Here is a 15,624-nt window from a genome sequence, read left to right on the forward strand (position 1 = left end):
CCCCCCCCCCTTAATAAAAAAAAATTAAAAAATGGACTAAACTTCATTAAGAGGATATTTAATACATATAAAATAAAAACCAGTTGAAATATGTAAAATGTGGAGCAACTAAGCCCAAAAAGAAAACATTGATTTGTTTGAGAGAACATAAATTCAAATTGTAAAACATGTACCCGGTAAAAAAAATATTCAAGACCTTAAAAGAAATGACTGTTTTTTTCTTCATACTACAACATGTGATTATTTGCTATCATTTTTATAAGGAAAAACTGTACAGTTTATGCATTTTAATCTTTTTCTAGGAAAAAAAAAATCAGGTTTGCAAGTCTTATTAATAAAGAGAGTCTTTACACGTCATTATAAATCAATATGCAACAGCAAAAACTACAGCATTCACTTCAAATCCACCTACGGGTTAATGTCGCACAAGTATAGGAAATAATCAAAATCTATCTCTTCAATATTATAAGTTTAATATTGTTGATTTCTATACATCTAATTAGTATTGTCATGTTTGTGTCATAGCTGCAGGTCTGTCACTCGATCCCGGTCTGAAAAAATTCGGATAGATGACCTAGGATCCAGGTTGTCTATCTGAATTTTTTAGACCTGGATCGAGCTACAGACCTGTGGCTAGTTTGTCGTATTGCTTCAAACTTGGATTTTAAATTTAAAAAAAAAATGCAAATAAACCTAAATATTGCACTTCATTTCAAAAATTAATCAGATCTTTTGATTTATCCTGAATTTTATTATGCAAAACCAACTTAAAATCTCAAAAAAGAAAAAGGACTAAATTAAAATGCATACCTATTTAAAATGATTTATTTACAGCGCAAGTGTAAAAATCTTAGCACTAAAATACATGTCAGTAGCATTACTGATATCACAAAACAATGAGTATACTGGTAAAATTACAGAAATAAATTTTTTTTAAATAATTTTCTTCAAAAAATTGAAAAGTTGAATTAAAAAACACTCGGGTTCTTCAACAGTAAGTTCAGCAAAGAAACCCCACTCGGGTTCCAAATACATGTACCTGCACTAGATATAAATGATGCATTAGCAAGTTGCTAAATATTAAACGTTGAATTTTTTGAAAGCAAAGATTAAATCAGAAAGTTGTTAATGAACATTTAAGGACTGGCTTTGGAAAAGATATATTTGCAAAAAAAAATTTTAAAGGCTCTTGCGTACCTTAATTGTGAAAATTTCTCACACTCAAATAAAAGTTGGATTACATTATGTACGCAAGGTTTAAAAATAAGAATATCTCTCAAACATGGTGGTCTAAAAAATACTGGTGTTAGCAAAATTTTCTTCACTAACTAACAGACAATAATTTCAAAAGTGAGTAAACTATTACATAACACTTGTGTTAAATCTATAATGTTCTCTCCTCAATAAACCTCAGAAATCGCTCTGCGTAGATATCGGGTGGCACAGTGGAATGGTCACTCGTACAGTTCTTGCAGACTTTCAGGACACGAGCAACCTGTTGTTTGCACTCGTATTGCGTAAAGAAATCGATGATGCCCATATAATATCTTGAATGAGTTCCGTCGATGACATGCAACGGGTTCTTGCACTCTGAAAGAAGCAACCTCCTATTGGCCGAATCTTCCAGTTTGGTGGAAGTTGAACCCAAGAGACTTCCTAAGCTGGTGAAGGTTGAGCAGCGTTTACTGGCGGTGAATCCTTTATCTCCAGCCTCTTCCTGAGTTTGCGTTGGGGGTTCTCCTTCTTCCTCTTCTATGACGTCTGCATGGTGAACTTGATTACTAAGCACACGAGCCTTGTCCAATATGGACGATGATTTGCGTTTAGCGTATGACCTGAATGAAAAATAAATCTAAGTGATTATTTGAGAGAGAGATATTTAATTTAACTTAAAGAAATAATGAAATAACAGATGTTAGGTCCTTAATTTTAATCAAAGGTGCAAATTTACACTTCAAACTAAATAATTCATAAAATCTGTCTGGGTCTCCCCCTCTCTCTCTCTCTCTCTCTCTCTCTCTCTCTCTCTCTCTCTGTATTCTGACATTGTATACTTTATTTAAAAATTGAATAACAAAAATTAGATGGCAAAGAATCATTCAAGCACCGCAGCTTGTTAAATGAGAAATAAGATAATCAATATCTCTGAAGGGTCCTCCACACACCTGGAAAAAGTTCTGCATACATGCCAATTATTCTAAATTATTTAAAGATCTGGATTTCTAGCTTAACAATGACTGAAAAAAAAAAATCAATTTTGGGGAAAAAATCAACTTTTTGAATTTTACAAAGTCCATGCAGTATTCGAACTCAAAACTACACCCTTTGCGCCACAGAGATAGACAACTTATGACGGCAGTATAAACGGTTTCACAATGCGTTAAAATCCCAATGTTGTGACGTACTGTCATAAAAAAGAAGAAGTCAAGGGGTGTCGAGGATCCCTTTATAGGACGAATAGCAAAGAAGCTAACATACTTTCTCATTCTGTCCACAAGGTCTACAAATGTCTTCTGTTGGTCGTCTTTGTGGAGTTCGTGGCGACCCAGAAGAAGACTGTAGTCTTGTACACCCAGATCTCGCAGGAAACTCACGTCATGGCGTAGTTGTCGTAGGAACCAGTCCCGCTGATTTCCTGAAATGTACAATGACCTTTTTTCAATCTATAAGTATATAGATGTTCTGACTTGGTATTGCTACCATTCCTATGCTTACAAAATGATTTAGAAAATCTAGTTTTTATTGGAGTTGATATTACTATGTTAAAATCCTAATCCAGCTAAAAATATTTAAATTTATTTCTGTCTACTGGAATTTTGATAATATTGTGAAAAATTAAAGATCTTTGAATTTTTTTAGAAAGAGGAATATAGTACATGCATATTAGCTCTACAAAAACTTAATATTTTTATCATTAAATCAAATTAGTAATATAGAAACTTTTCAATAAAAGTTTTTAAAAAATTGCTAATAAATTAAATCACCTAGGTCAATGCTATCATTGTAAAAATTCTGATCCTTTAAAACATGCAAAACTCCTTTCTCCTCTGGGTAGGGCTATGAAAAAAGCAAAATATGTGATCAATATGTTAATTAATAAAGGTTGATTCAGAATAATTTAGCAATAAAGATTATCACAATACATGTATCTGCATTATACCTCAATTTACACTTTGATTTGCAACTGAAAAACTCTACAATTTATTATTCTAAAAAAAAACCCACATACTTTTTGATATCTTCCACCAAGACAACCCTTTAAATCAAATCTGGATTCAATTCTCTCAACAGGGAAAAATACATTTTGCATCACCAGAAAATACATCTGAAATATATGGAATTAAACATTCATACGTTCATGAGATAATTAGATAAGACATGGTGGATAAAAAATAAAATCGATTAAATCAGTACTCTAGTAGTTTCAACATTATTGATTATGCAATTTGCTTGCATGCAATATTACCTCCCTTATGCATTTTGATTTTTTATATTCTGAACGTGATTTCTTGTAAAATATCAACAAAACGCCCTATTATTTTTAACAATTATTTTAACTTATCATAAATTTAAATAGTGTTTATAAGAATTCTAACAAAAAATTATTTATTAAAATACTAGTCTGAAAAAGAGTTTTGTAAAAAATGTTTTAAGAAACACAGTTTCTTAGTATTTAAAGTCCAAAATTATTTGCGGAATTACCACCAGGTTCGATAACCTGCGTGGCTTAAATAGTGGTATAAAGATTTTTTAGCAAAAAGCTAGGGATGGAATCCTCAGCTTATATCCATTAGAATGTAAACTACCATGCGTCTCCATAGAAACGAATCATTTCAAGTCAGTTTACAGCGATATTTGCAAAAGTAATTTTAATTTACAATAACAATGAAGTTACCCAATTTTTTTTATTTAGATAAAATATTCAATTGTAAAATATTGATTCAGAATGATTTTTATGGTAAATGTTTTGCAATCCTCATTTGGGTTAATTAAAAGTTGTGTAAATCAATGAATCATTGACAAATAATCATTTACACTTTCATCTGAGTACATTTACAAAGACATAAATCTTTTATAGTTGCATTGAATATGCATGCCAAGCTTAAAGAGTGTATATACCTTCAGGAGCATATAATCAATTAAACTCTAGTTATTGGAACATAACAATATTCTATATGCACGCACACTTCCAGAATTTTTTTGGGGGGATGCGTCACGCAACAAACAAAATTAATATTAATTACTCTGTACTCCATTAGACAGCCTTGTAAATTCCAAACAGGGGTCTAACCCCACAAATCCCTCTTGTTTTCCATTCTGTGTGTTTTAAAAGAGAATCCTACCTTGGGTTGACCAGACACATTCACAGAAAAGAGTCCTAAGAATTTGACAATCAGAGAATGAGGGTAGTTCTGGAAATGCATTAGATAGTCTCTGTAATGTAAGAAAAAATAAATGAAATGCCTCTTTCAATCTGAGAGAACTGCATAAGCAATATACATGTCCCCTAGCGGCACCCCCAGTTTTGAATTAATTGCTATACTTTTTATGTGCTATATAGGTCTTGAGAAAATTTGGTTGAAGAATTTTTTCAAAGGACAAAGAGTTACAATAATTAATAATTTTAAAACCAGTGGATAAAAAACAATGCAAGTCAACTCGATTTAGTGTTACATGTTACATGCTGTTTATGGATGGAATATGGCACAACAGGATCTGAACAAAAAAGACCTAGCTGTTTTTCCTTTTTATTACCCAAGAATGGACATGAAAAATTCCAAGTAGTACTTCTTGTCTGTTTTCAGGATGAACTGCTGATCATGACTGCAAACCAAATGAATCAATCAATTTTAAAAAATAGCAAATCATAATACTTTTCAAAAAAACTTATCAATTTGAAAAAAAAAAAGAAGACCATAAAATGTTAAAAGGCTATTCAATAAACTACTATTTAAATCATCAGAGCAGCTATATTTTAGCTATCTAAACAGTTATAAATCCATTATCATACTGTACAATAATCATATACCCGGTTATGCAGAAAAGAATTTTACAAAAATTATAGAAATTAAAGAAAATGGCCTATAGGGTCAATAATTTAAAAAAAAAAAAACCCATCAAGATATTGTGTTTTGTGTTTCTTACCTAGGTAAACATGGTCAAATTTAAAGTTATTCCCCTTTAAATTAAATAGACCAAATTACCTGAGGAAGAAATCCTGCCCACTTCTGGAGTTGCTTACAAACTCCATATACTCCAGGTCATCTGGAGCTACTGACGACAAAAAGGTGTGGTCTGAGACCGACACTGCTCTCCTGATGCACGCAAACACGGAACTGGCATAGCTCCGAAACTTGAATTTCTGTAAAAAAAAAAAAATTGCATTTGAAATTTCAAATAGTTTTTTGTGAATTTTTCAATTTTTGACATTACAAAATAATTGATTACTAAAATGAGCTCAATGATGACTTATTAATTAAAATTTCATTAGTGATAGATATATGGGCAGCCCCAAAGAAATATACGTACTTAAAACTCAACAAATACAACAGTACATAATGAAGCTTATTCAGTATTTATTTACCTTTCCTTGACTAGTCTTGATTGTTTTACTGTGTATATGGCAAAAATCTTCTTCCGTCAAGTTATCCTACAAGAAAATGAACAGTTCAAATCAAATCAAAGAGGAAAGAGTGTAGCAGCTAGTTGAGGCTATAAAGACTATGGGTGTCATCTCAAATATTGCCACAATAAATGCCCGAACATTTGGTTTTTTTCAGTGATTGAAACGAGTAATCTGTCACTGAATCTTAGTTGACATATAGCAAGATGTATATTTAACACCAACTCCTACTCTCGAATGCACCCACTAACGTGCCAAAAGTATGTCAACTTTTCTTTTTTCCCGATATATTTCATTAAAAACAAGGCTTATGTTTAAAAGGGTTAATTTTTATCAAATTTTGATGAAATTTTTATTGATTAAAGTAGATTCAATTTGCACTTTTTGACATACAATGAAATAGTTTTTTGACAACTCATATGCAAAATTTCATATTTCAAACACAACACGAAGATATTTTTCAAGTGCTCTACTGTATATCCTTTGCAATATTAGAGCCGAAAAATCTTACTTTGGATTGTAAACATCAAATCTCAAGAACTGAAGGTCGGAAAAATAATTAAATATGATGCCAAAAAAGTCAGAGAAATTTTGAATTTTTGAATTTTGGCACCTGAGTGGTAGATCTTCTGACGAGAAAATTCTCAGGTCTGATTCCAAGTCCAGCCACTAATTACATGTACCTTCCTCTCCTATTACAATATACGTAGACCCTACCTATAGTTTAATACAACTGAAAAATAACTCATGATCCTTACCTTGACACCTAGTTCTGGATGTTTCTCAAACATGTCTTTGATTCCTTCCCTGATGCATTCCAGTGCCCTGTAGCGCCGGTGGTTCTCGTTCACGATAATCACATCCTTCCTCTGCCATCTTCTCCACACCTTCACCCACCTGTTGTTTGCCAACGATCTGGAAAACTGTCTTCTAGGTGTCGTCATGTCTCAGGTCATTTCAACATGCTCTGTAAAAAATACCCGCATGATCTGAACATATCACCAAACCTTGAATGAATCTTAAATTATTTGCATGGGTACTGTCAATATTTTTTTCAATTAAGGAAACATCAGTTAATATTCAAATTCTGTAAATTAATACATTGATTACATATGTAATTGCGTTGTTGTGATGATGCAGAGTGCAGACACATTCAGATTGAGCACTCAGCGTACAATTAAATTGTTTTTGTCATAAAAAGTCACAGCTAGCTGCTTCAGCTGTAGATTCAGTCTGCTTGTACATTGATTTCTCTGGTGTAATCAGCATTCTAGCAATGCTTGGTAATGATTGGCAGCTATAGCAGCCTAGCTGCCATTCATTACTAAAATCACAGGAGGCTAAAAACAGTTATTTTCCAATAAAACATATTTTCGCCACTCAGTTGTTCCATTCATTACATGTACACTGTTTAAACTGTTGATAAACAGATACACGTTTTAAACTGACCTACATATAAATGAACGATTTCTTTAGCTGTCTATATTGACCATTATTAACTTACAAAAACGTTAGAAATATGGTAACCACCAAGAACTTGAAAACATGTTGCATATATTTATGTTTACATGGACACAAACACTGTCTAGCTACAGTTTTACGTACCTTTTATTGACTGTCAGTATCATTAATCTCCAGTGCATGACAACTTGTAAACAATCATCGCGATCGGAACCTCTCGGACCTTTTCGAGTTTTACTTTCACTTTTCCTTTATCAACAATGCAGAAGTAATATATGACCGATTTGAAACGTTGTTTTTCATGACCATGAACTCCAGACTTCCCACAGATACCAATGATCTTGAGAAGAATGAAAATGACAGAGCGACTCACGATGCAGATTCAAAGAAATTAACATCAACAATAAAATTAGAAGATGAGAACATAGGAAGTATAAGGTTTTACCCGCCTTTATTTATGCAACGATACTCATTTACAGCTAAAGTATTGGAGAAACACGATGTTAAATGGGTAAGTAGATCTAATTACCATGGTTACATCTGTATTTAGACTTTTTGAATTTTTTGATAGTCGTACACGTTTAAATCATTAAGTTAATTCACCAGTTCAAGAAAGGTGTAGGCTACCTTTAATTTGTTTGTGAGATCGGGTGCTATACTGTGAAATCCGAATCATTAAAATTCGTGGGAGGCAATTTTCGTAGATTGCTTTAATTTTACAGGTTCATGGGGACGTAGTTTCGTGTATTCTCTGATACTTACAAAAGGAAATACATGACTTTACAGTCCTAATTTATTTATTCGTGGAGGAATATGTTAATTCGTGGGTGAGAGGTACCCACGAATTCCACGAAAATTGAGCCACCACAAAATCTAATGATTTCACAGTATTGTGCCATCAGAAATTAATCCCACATTGTCCCAAGCCACAGCAAATTATAATTAAGACACAATCTTCTATGCAAACCCTGGCCAGAGATGATGCCTACTGATAAGCCTATACAGTAAAAGATCTAGCTCTTTCTTATTACGTGAGTCTCCAAAAGAGAACACAAAGATGATGAATAGGATATATCAATTAATTTCACCTCTACATATATTTGATGTGTACAACTTCATTGAAATTCATTTTATAACCTTTTTGTAATATACTGGTGTGTTTGTTCACTTACAGGTGGCTGATCTGGGTTGCTCGGAGTGTGGAATCGTCCGTTTCTACAGGGAGGTTCCATCGTTACACAAGATACAACTAGTGGATATTGACCGACCTACGCTGGAATTCAATAAAAATCTTATCAAGCCACGCCCATCTGATTACATATTTAAGAGGGAAAACCCACTAAGTATTGAAATTTATGAGGGAAGTGCAACAGATTTAGACCAAAGAATCATTGGGTGTGATGCAGTTTCAATGGTTGAATTGTAAGTTTAAAGGTTTGTTTTGTTCTGTTCATATATTTTAAATTTATTGATTTCCTTTCAAACAGCGGTTTCTAAATTTTCCAAACCTTGAAAATAATAATATTTTTGAATAAAATATTTTCATGCTGGTAGTAACTGAGGATCATGTGTAGCAACCAATGTATATGTCATTGTCTCAAGCCATGGTCCAGAGTCCACATACTGTGGAATCATTAAATTTCGTGGGGGCCAATTTTCATGGATTGCTTTAATATTACAGGTTCGTGGGGACGTAATTTCGTGTATTCTCTTAAACCTACAAAGGATATATGACTTCGTTACTCTAATTTATTAATTCATGGAGGATGTTAATTCGTGGATGAGAGGTACCCACGAATTCCACGAAAATTGAGCCTCAACGAAATCTAATGATTCCACAGTAGATCTCTCCTACGGTCTGTGGCTGCTTTAACACAGAGAGTACCGATATCATAAAGCTGAATATTCATGCATTATCTGTTACACCATATTTAAACCTGTTTTAATTCTACGCTTGGTGGGTTGTTACTGCATCAGCAGTTAACAACATGTTTTATCTGTGAACTGCAATTGGATAATAAAAGGACACAGCAAAGGTCAATCTCCAACTATGCTTTACTCGCATTGGTCAATATTTTGATAAATACAATATATTCTTGTCTTCAGCAACCATGGCCTGATGGGCGAGGATCATACATATTGGCTGTGGTTTGCAATGATGTCTATACTTATGATACAACTAAAAATGTTAGCAATATAGAATTAACATGAATTTTTTTCTTTCTCAGTATAGAGCACTTGTATCCAGAGACTCTAAAACAAGTTGAAGAATCAGTCTTTGGCCGCCTTCACCCCTCCCTCGTTGTAGTCACCACCCCTAACTACGAGTTTAACAGCCTCTTCCCAGGAGAGCCGAGATTTAGGCACTATGACCATAAGTTTGAATGGACCAGAAGTGAATTTCAAAAGTGGTAATAGTTCTTAATAAAAAAAAAAACCAAAAAGACTTTTGAGATATGTTTTAAAATCTTTGCTTTGGAAGAGTCAAATTTTGTTTGTATACAGGTATATTATACAAATAAAGTATACCATTGAGGGAGTCAGCAAGATTCCAGTTCCCCTCAAGCAAGCCTATTTCCCAAGGCGAAGCTGAAGTGTGCATCAGTTCATCGAACTGACACACATTTTTGTAGGGAATCGGTCAGTTTTGCAGGGATTCTGTCTGTTTTACAGCGATTTTCGGGGAATCAACGAAATAAATGAAAAATAAGTAGAGGTATATTAAATATCTGTAACCAATCTTTTCAGATGGAGTATGCATTGTGTGTTTGGATAAAAAAACTTCTAAATCATAAAGAAAGAGGCTAACATACATGTAATTACAGATATCAGCCTGCTCCCAAATATTATGTTGATTTTTTTTTAATGGATCGAATACTATTCTTGAATAATGTGGGGGCTAATTTAAGTATACATAATCAATTCTCTCCTCACAGGTTCTTTCAATGGGATGTAATTTCATAGATTTTTTACAATGACTAATGATTGAATTATGGTAACACTATGTTTCATAATCGTGAAGGGGGGGGGGGGGGGGCTACAAAATCCTTGAAAATTAAGCCACAACAAATTCTAAAGATTCTACAGCAGTTAATTTTAAATTGCAGTTACTGGTAGTCTTGGACTGAATTTGAAGAAAAACATGAAGGCAATATTATGATATGACAGTCTTCAGTCATGTGATCTTTTTGCAGGGGTCAAGACATCTGTGAAAGGTACAATTACAATGTGGAGTTCAGTGGGATCGGTGACCCTCCCACGGAGTCCCAGGATGTCGGTTATTGTTCTCAGGCAGCCATCTTCATTTCATCTTCCCCGCGTCAAATTTATGTAGACATAGATCATTGTCACCATTATTCCTTGGTGAGTACAAAGATACATCATATATTGAAAGTAATGAGGAGTTTGATTGAATAATATTTACATCTATATCATGCCAGACTAGATTAATACTAGTATTCTTTCTTATTGAAATAATCAAATTTTTTCTACAGATTATGTCATTCAAGGAAATATGTTCAGAATTAGATTGTATTCTTAAAAAAAAAAAAAAGAATTTTGGTTTTTCATGAAATTTTGGACATGATGAATTGCTGGGTTATTTTTTTACTCCATCAAAGGCTGATTTCTTATTTAATTCTACAAAGAAAATCTTTTGAACAATGCATGTTTTATCTGTGTTTTTGATAAACATAACCATTAATTTGAGTGGACAATTGCAAAGTGAAGGAATGCGTGATGTGCTAAGAATATTCAGTATTAATATATGTATCTATATAACTAGAGATTGCATTGTTACATGAAAACTTTTTTTCACTGTATATAAGGTAGCTGAATCAACATTTCCTCACAAAGATAAAGCCAAGCTAACCTCAGATGAAATCTTAAAGTTAGAGGTCCCCTACACCATTAACTTACTGAAGCATGGCCGGTCACTCATGGACACTGACCATTCCAGTGAGGGGGAGGATGAGGATGAAGACCAAGTTCTGATCCCCATTTCACGACTGATGAATTTTAGTACAATTTCCAAAATAGTTGATGAAGACAGCCTAAGGTGACCATTTAATTAATTAATTTGTTAAGATATTTTATAATATAATTATAATTTGTTATAGTACATGTACTAGTATTATAAGAAATGTTGTAACAATAAAAATTTATAATAGCTCAATTAAGTTTGGTTTGGTTTTAGGCAGTTAAGCTCACCTGAAGTAAAGGCTCATGTGAGCTAGGTTTACTGATCAAAATTTGTTCTTTGTCTGTAGTCCTCTTTGCTGTTGTTGTTTTTGCATGGGATTATTAAATGGTTTGCATTTTCATCTTCTTCTCTCGAAATGTTTGGCAGAATTCTACATGTAATTCATTTCACATAAAGCCTTGGGCTTTTAAGTTTGATGTAACAAAGGGCAAGAATTTCTTCCAAAGGGAAATAATCAGAAAATAATGAAAAAAATAGAGTGAGGTGTTTTATAGCTTAAGGTCTGTAGCTCCTGTTCTGAAAAACTTGGATGGACAACCTGGGAGCAATTTGTGGCGCACAAAAATTTGTGTTAGTTTTGGACTTATTAAAGTTATTTCCTACATATAATAAAGTAACTATATGTTTGGTCAATTTATATATTTGATACATTTAGAGCATGGAAAAAGCAAAATAGGATGCAAGAGCAATGCAGTTATCCAATTTTGAATTTGAGGACCATATATAAACAAGATTTGGTTAACTACAAAAATAATATAGGTATTATAAACTAAAGATGTTGGAGAATTTTTTTGGTCAGTTATTGGGTTTTTCTCCCCTTTTCCTATTTCAACTTTTGATACACATGCAGACTTTAGATATTAAAAAAATTCGTTATTTTCTTTAACCAGAAAGTTTTTAGTTGAAAATGGGTACCAGTTCACTGGGGACCAGTCTAAGATAATCATCCCGCTAGAAGTTGAATGGAATGATATGTATGGAAGTGACTATGAAGACTTTGAAACGGAAATACCTGCAGGTCAGACAATTTCAGTCTCCACCAATGATGCCCAAGAGTTGGAGTAGAAGCAGGACTTGAGAGAGAGTTATTTCATTTATGTGAATATTTTATGGGACATATGTTAATTATTTTAAGTTTGTTTTGATTTCCTACTTAAAAGATATTTTGTTTTAAAAAGAATATTGTGAGATAAAAATATTCTTTTTTTTTACCATCATGGTACATTTTGTTTGTTTGATTTTATGAAATTGTTATTTTTATGTTTTATTCATGAAATAAAAACATGCAAATATTGAACAATTCTCTCTCTCTCTCTCTCTCTCTCTCTCTCTCTCTCTCTCTCTCTCGCTCTCTCTAAATTGGATTATTGGTTATTATATGAATGTATTTAAAAGAAGTATTACATTAATTCTATAAATAGTCTTTGTGTTTATTCAATCCTAATCAGAGATAAGGGGATCAACAGCTCTGGGTCATGGATTATAGGTTTGGCGCCATGCCAAAGAAGTTTGCATTTGTTTTTTTAAGTAGTTTAATCAGATTTCAACACATGCATTTGCCAACATATTTGAAAGAATTAAGACTCGATAAATCAGAATGATTATTTTGTGCATATATTTCAATTCATTTCATACATAATATATTAATGGTTCACTGTTGTTTTCAAAAAGCTTTTAATTTATATTTTTAGAGATAAAGTGTGTGTTTTTAAAAAATACGTGTACCTACAATCTTTTTTTTTCTCTACATTTTTTTTGTACATTTATTTCCCTCCAAAAGACGTACCGAACCTTGATAAAATACTACCCCAAATTTTTTTATTTAAGAAGTTTTAATCTACTCTGAATCAATGTATTGATCAGAAATGCGCAGTTCATATTATGTAATATTATGTACAACAAAGCTTTAAATAAATTAAAGTATTCCATATTTTATTGATAAATGTAAATGGTTAGTACAAAATGACAAAAAAAATGAATCTACCAAATGACTGCACCAAATTTCTATCTGTTTCAAACGTAAAAATAATTTGGAACCAACCAAAAAGAAACACTGATTGTACAAAGGCTAATGCATGGCTTTAAGCACATTGATACAAAATAAAAGGGTTAAAAATTGTCTCTTTCAATTTTCAATCCACGGAATAATTTTCATTGTCACTAATTTGTTAATGTTTCTATAGTGTTTGTTCATTCAATTATCAAATTGGTTCTCTATTGGAATATATAAACGATAGTATGTAGTATTTACCCTATGTATGTACTTTGATCTTAGCAGTTCTTTACGCCTTTCCACTGGTAACTATTCAAGACACCAAGTTTTTCCTCTTTCACCGATTTCCTAATTTCGTTCCTTGCTGAATTTGGCGGCCATCTCTCAATATCGAATGTATTAAGTCTCTCTGTAATCTCCTCTAGCTCGTCGATTCCCACTTTTTTCAACCCGCGAAAACGATTCGGCTCAAAAACCAAGTAATCTACGCGAACACGTGGTGGAGGTTTCTTTTGGGACTGGAAGAAAACTCGACTTATCGAAGCCGATCTCGCTCGACTCGCATTCGTTGGTCGAATAAGTCTCGAAACTATCATATCCAATTCGTCATCTGAAACTTTTCGATCGCCGATTTTTGGACGCAGTGCTTCCGCTTCATCTTCTTCAAGTATAATCTTGCACAGCCTTTTCCGCCTTTTCTTTGGAACTTTGAATTCTTTGTCGGGTTTCGGGGGCTGTGGTGTTTGCGCGTATAGATACAAGCTGTAGGGTGCCGGGGAGGGTAACTTTGGAGTGTTGTTGACCAAGATTGGTTTTCGTTTACCCGCCGCCTTGGCTATATCAAAAAGCCCGCTGAGGGGTTCGTCGTAAGAAAACGATTTACTTCTGGATATCATTGCTGTACCTCTAGATTCGTCCATGTTGTCTCTCTGAGTACGTCCGTCCACCCACCGAACACTCTTGCTTCTAGAAACACCGTTACTCGGGTTTTCTACTCCGATTGACGTTTTGCTGCGCTGAACTTCAAGATTGTTAGCAACGAACTGTCTCTTTTGAGCCTGGGATCTGCTTCTAAACAGATTTGCCGCCTTCGTAACGTTCACAGCAGTCGAAAAGCTGAGTTCTTTCTTTTTTCTTCCCGACCGTTGCTTTTCAGGGTATCTCTCAGAATCCGTTTCTTCGCCTGACGTCGAGTCTGCCCCAGGGGTGGGCGAACGGGTGTACGAAAACTGCTCCTGTTCCTCGAGCCAGTTCGGTTTGAGCCACGAGGAGAAATCGACCGCGGAGTCTGTGTTGATTCTCCCGTCCACCCGAGGGTTGATCCACAGAGGAGAGGGCCGTACCGTTCCGTCTTCGTCGTTGTCCCCTTGAAGATTAATACACAACCGTGATGCATTGCTCCGTTTATTATTCGAATCTGTCATTTTGAATAAAAGTTTAATCACCAGACATTGACACAATTTCCCCCCAGTAGATATAAGATATATATAATTCCCCTTTTCAATTTTGACGTTCCGCACCTGTCAAAGTTTTCATTATCCTCGGTTCTCGCGCGTGATAAGAAGCATGTTTTGCCGATATTTCCTCAAGAAAAGATTGATATTAAATTGTTCCCTCAAACTATGACTGGTTTCCGCAAGATCGCATTGTTCTGTATTCAAAAAATGTGAAAGTCTATATACTTGGTTGTTTTTCTTTTCTCTGTCTATAAACTTTGAAAACTCACTCTTACAATCGGATTTGATCGTCGTTAATGCGCCCTATAATCCGGCTTTACAAATTATCCCTTCACCACTGAAACAGTTAAACAGTGTTTAAAATATTTTAAAAACTTTCAACAGATAATCTGCATTGCTTAAATCCAAAGAAAAGCCCTTAAAAACCCAGTCATCTACATGTGTTCTCCAAGACAAAGTCGTCTGTTATAGAACTGAAAATGAACTAGAATAACTAACATATATAATGGCCTCCTTTTCGTAAGGTCATGTTTGACTTGTCACCGGGATTAATTTTGAAGTTGATTTAATAGAGAATTAAGAAAATTGCTACTTAACCTGAAAATCCTCCCGGGATCTGTTTCCATTTTCATGTGTTACGGTAGATGAACTGTTTTTCCGTGACCATTCTATAGAATTACCATTCCGAAACCTTTAATGGTGTACATTTCTTATTAGAAAGCCTAAATATTGTTTCATTAAATGGCCATGGAGTTGACATAATCTGAACCCAATTGAAAGGCCTTGATTATTTTAAGATACGATTTTAAATAGTTACAAAAACATTGGTATAATTACGTATATTTATGTTTGTACCTATAGGTAAATTTGACTGGATAATTCCTACATGAATGGTTTTGACCTCTTTGACATAGTTGACTTGACAAGTAAATTTGGTATGTTTTCTTTGATTAATTTTCAATGAACTTCAGATATTATGTGGCGAATGTATTCTTTGTGGATTGAAATGAAACGAAAAACTAAAACTCTAGAGAATCTATAATTTGTATAGTTTTAATACCAGCCCTACCAATTCCCTATAAAATCTTATCAAGGGTTATACACATCT

The 15,624-nt window shown here is 33.7% G+C and overlaps 3 protein-coding genes across 5 annotated transcripts; 1 reads left to right on the top strand and 2 right to left on the bottom strand.

Moving 5' to 3' along the window:
• Positions 1–803: 803 nt before the first annotated feature.
• LOC128157547 (phosphatidylinositol 4-phosphate 5-kinase-like protein 1) lies at positions 804–7,302 on the bottom strand. 2 transcript variants are annotated; one of them, XM_052820179.1, is made up of 10 exons: positions 7,229–7,302; positions 6,382–6,590; positions 5,585–5,650; positions 5,205–5,362; positions 4,756–4,824; positions 4,344–4,434; positions 3,230–3,325; positions 2,985–3,057; positions 2,479–2,635; positions 804–1,835 (listed from the first exon to the last, which is right to left on the bottom strand). In XM_052820179.1, exons 2-10 carry the CDS (start codon positions 6,565–6,567, stop codon positions 1,385–1,387), a joined length of 1,347 nt encoding a protein of 448 aa, XP_052676139.1. In that variant the 5' UTR covers positions 6,568–6,590; positions 7,229–7,302; the 3' UTR covers positions 804–1,384. The 2 variants fall into 2 exon arrangements, with proteins under 2 accessions (XP_052676139.1, XP_052676140.1); XM_052820180.1 differs by having other exon boundaries at positions 7,128–7,235.
• Positions 7,303–7,310: 8 nt separating this feature from the next.
• On the top strand, positions 7,311–12,376 carry LOC128157548 (small RNA 2'-O-methyltransferase-like). 2 transcript variants are annotated; one of them, XM_052820182.1, is made up of 7 exons: positions 7,311–7,595; positions 8,259–8,506; positions 9,313–9,495; positions 10,279–10,447; positions 10,912–11,141; positions 11,722–11,825; positions 11,957–12,101. In XM_052820182.1, the coding sequence occupies exons 1-7, from the start codon at positions 7,386–7,388 to the stop codon at positions 11,965–11,967; spliced, it is 1,155 nt and encodes a 384-aa protein (XP_052676142.1). In that variant the 5' UTR covers positions 7,311–7,385; the 3' UTR covers positions 11,968–12,101. The 2 variants fall into 2 exon arrangements, with proteins under 2 accessions (XP_052676142.1, XP_052676141.1); XM_052820181.1 differs by lacking the exon at positions 11,722–11,825 and having other exon boundaries at positions 7,312–7,595; positions 11,957–12,376.
• A 607-nt stretch (positions 12,377–12,983) lies between these two features.
• Positions 12,984–15,190, bottom strand: LOC128157549 (uncharacterized). The gene is made up of 2 exons (XM_052820183.1): positions 15,114–15,190; positions 12,984–14,853 (listed from the first exon to the last, which is right to left on the bottom strand). The coding sequence occupies exon 2, from the start codon at positions 14,481–14,483 to the stop codon at positions 13,338–13,340; it is 1,146 nt and encodes a 381-aa protein (XP_052676143.1). The 5' UTR covers positions 14,484–14,853; positions 15,114–15,190; the 3' UTR covers positions 12,984–13,337.
• Between the last annotated feature and the right edge of the window lie 434 nt (positions 15,191–15,624).

The sequence above is a fragment of the Crassostrea angulata genome, chromosome 7, assembly GCF_025612915.1.
Source record: "Crassostrea angulata isolate pt1a10 chromosome 7, ASM2561291v2, whole genome shotgun sequence".
In the NCBI taxonomy this organism is placed as follows: domain Eukaryota; kingdom Metazoa; phylum Mollusca; class Bivalvia; order Ostreida; family Ostreidae; genus Magallana; species Magallana angulata.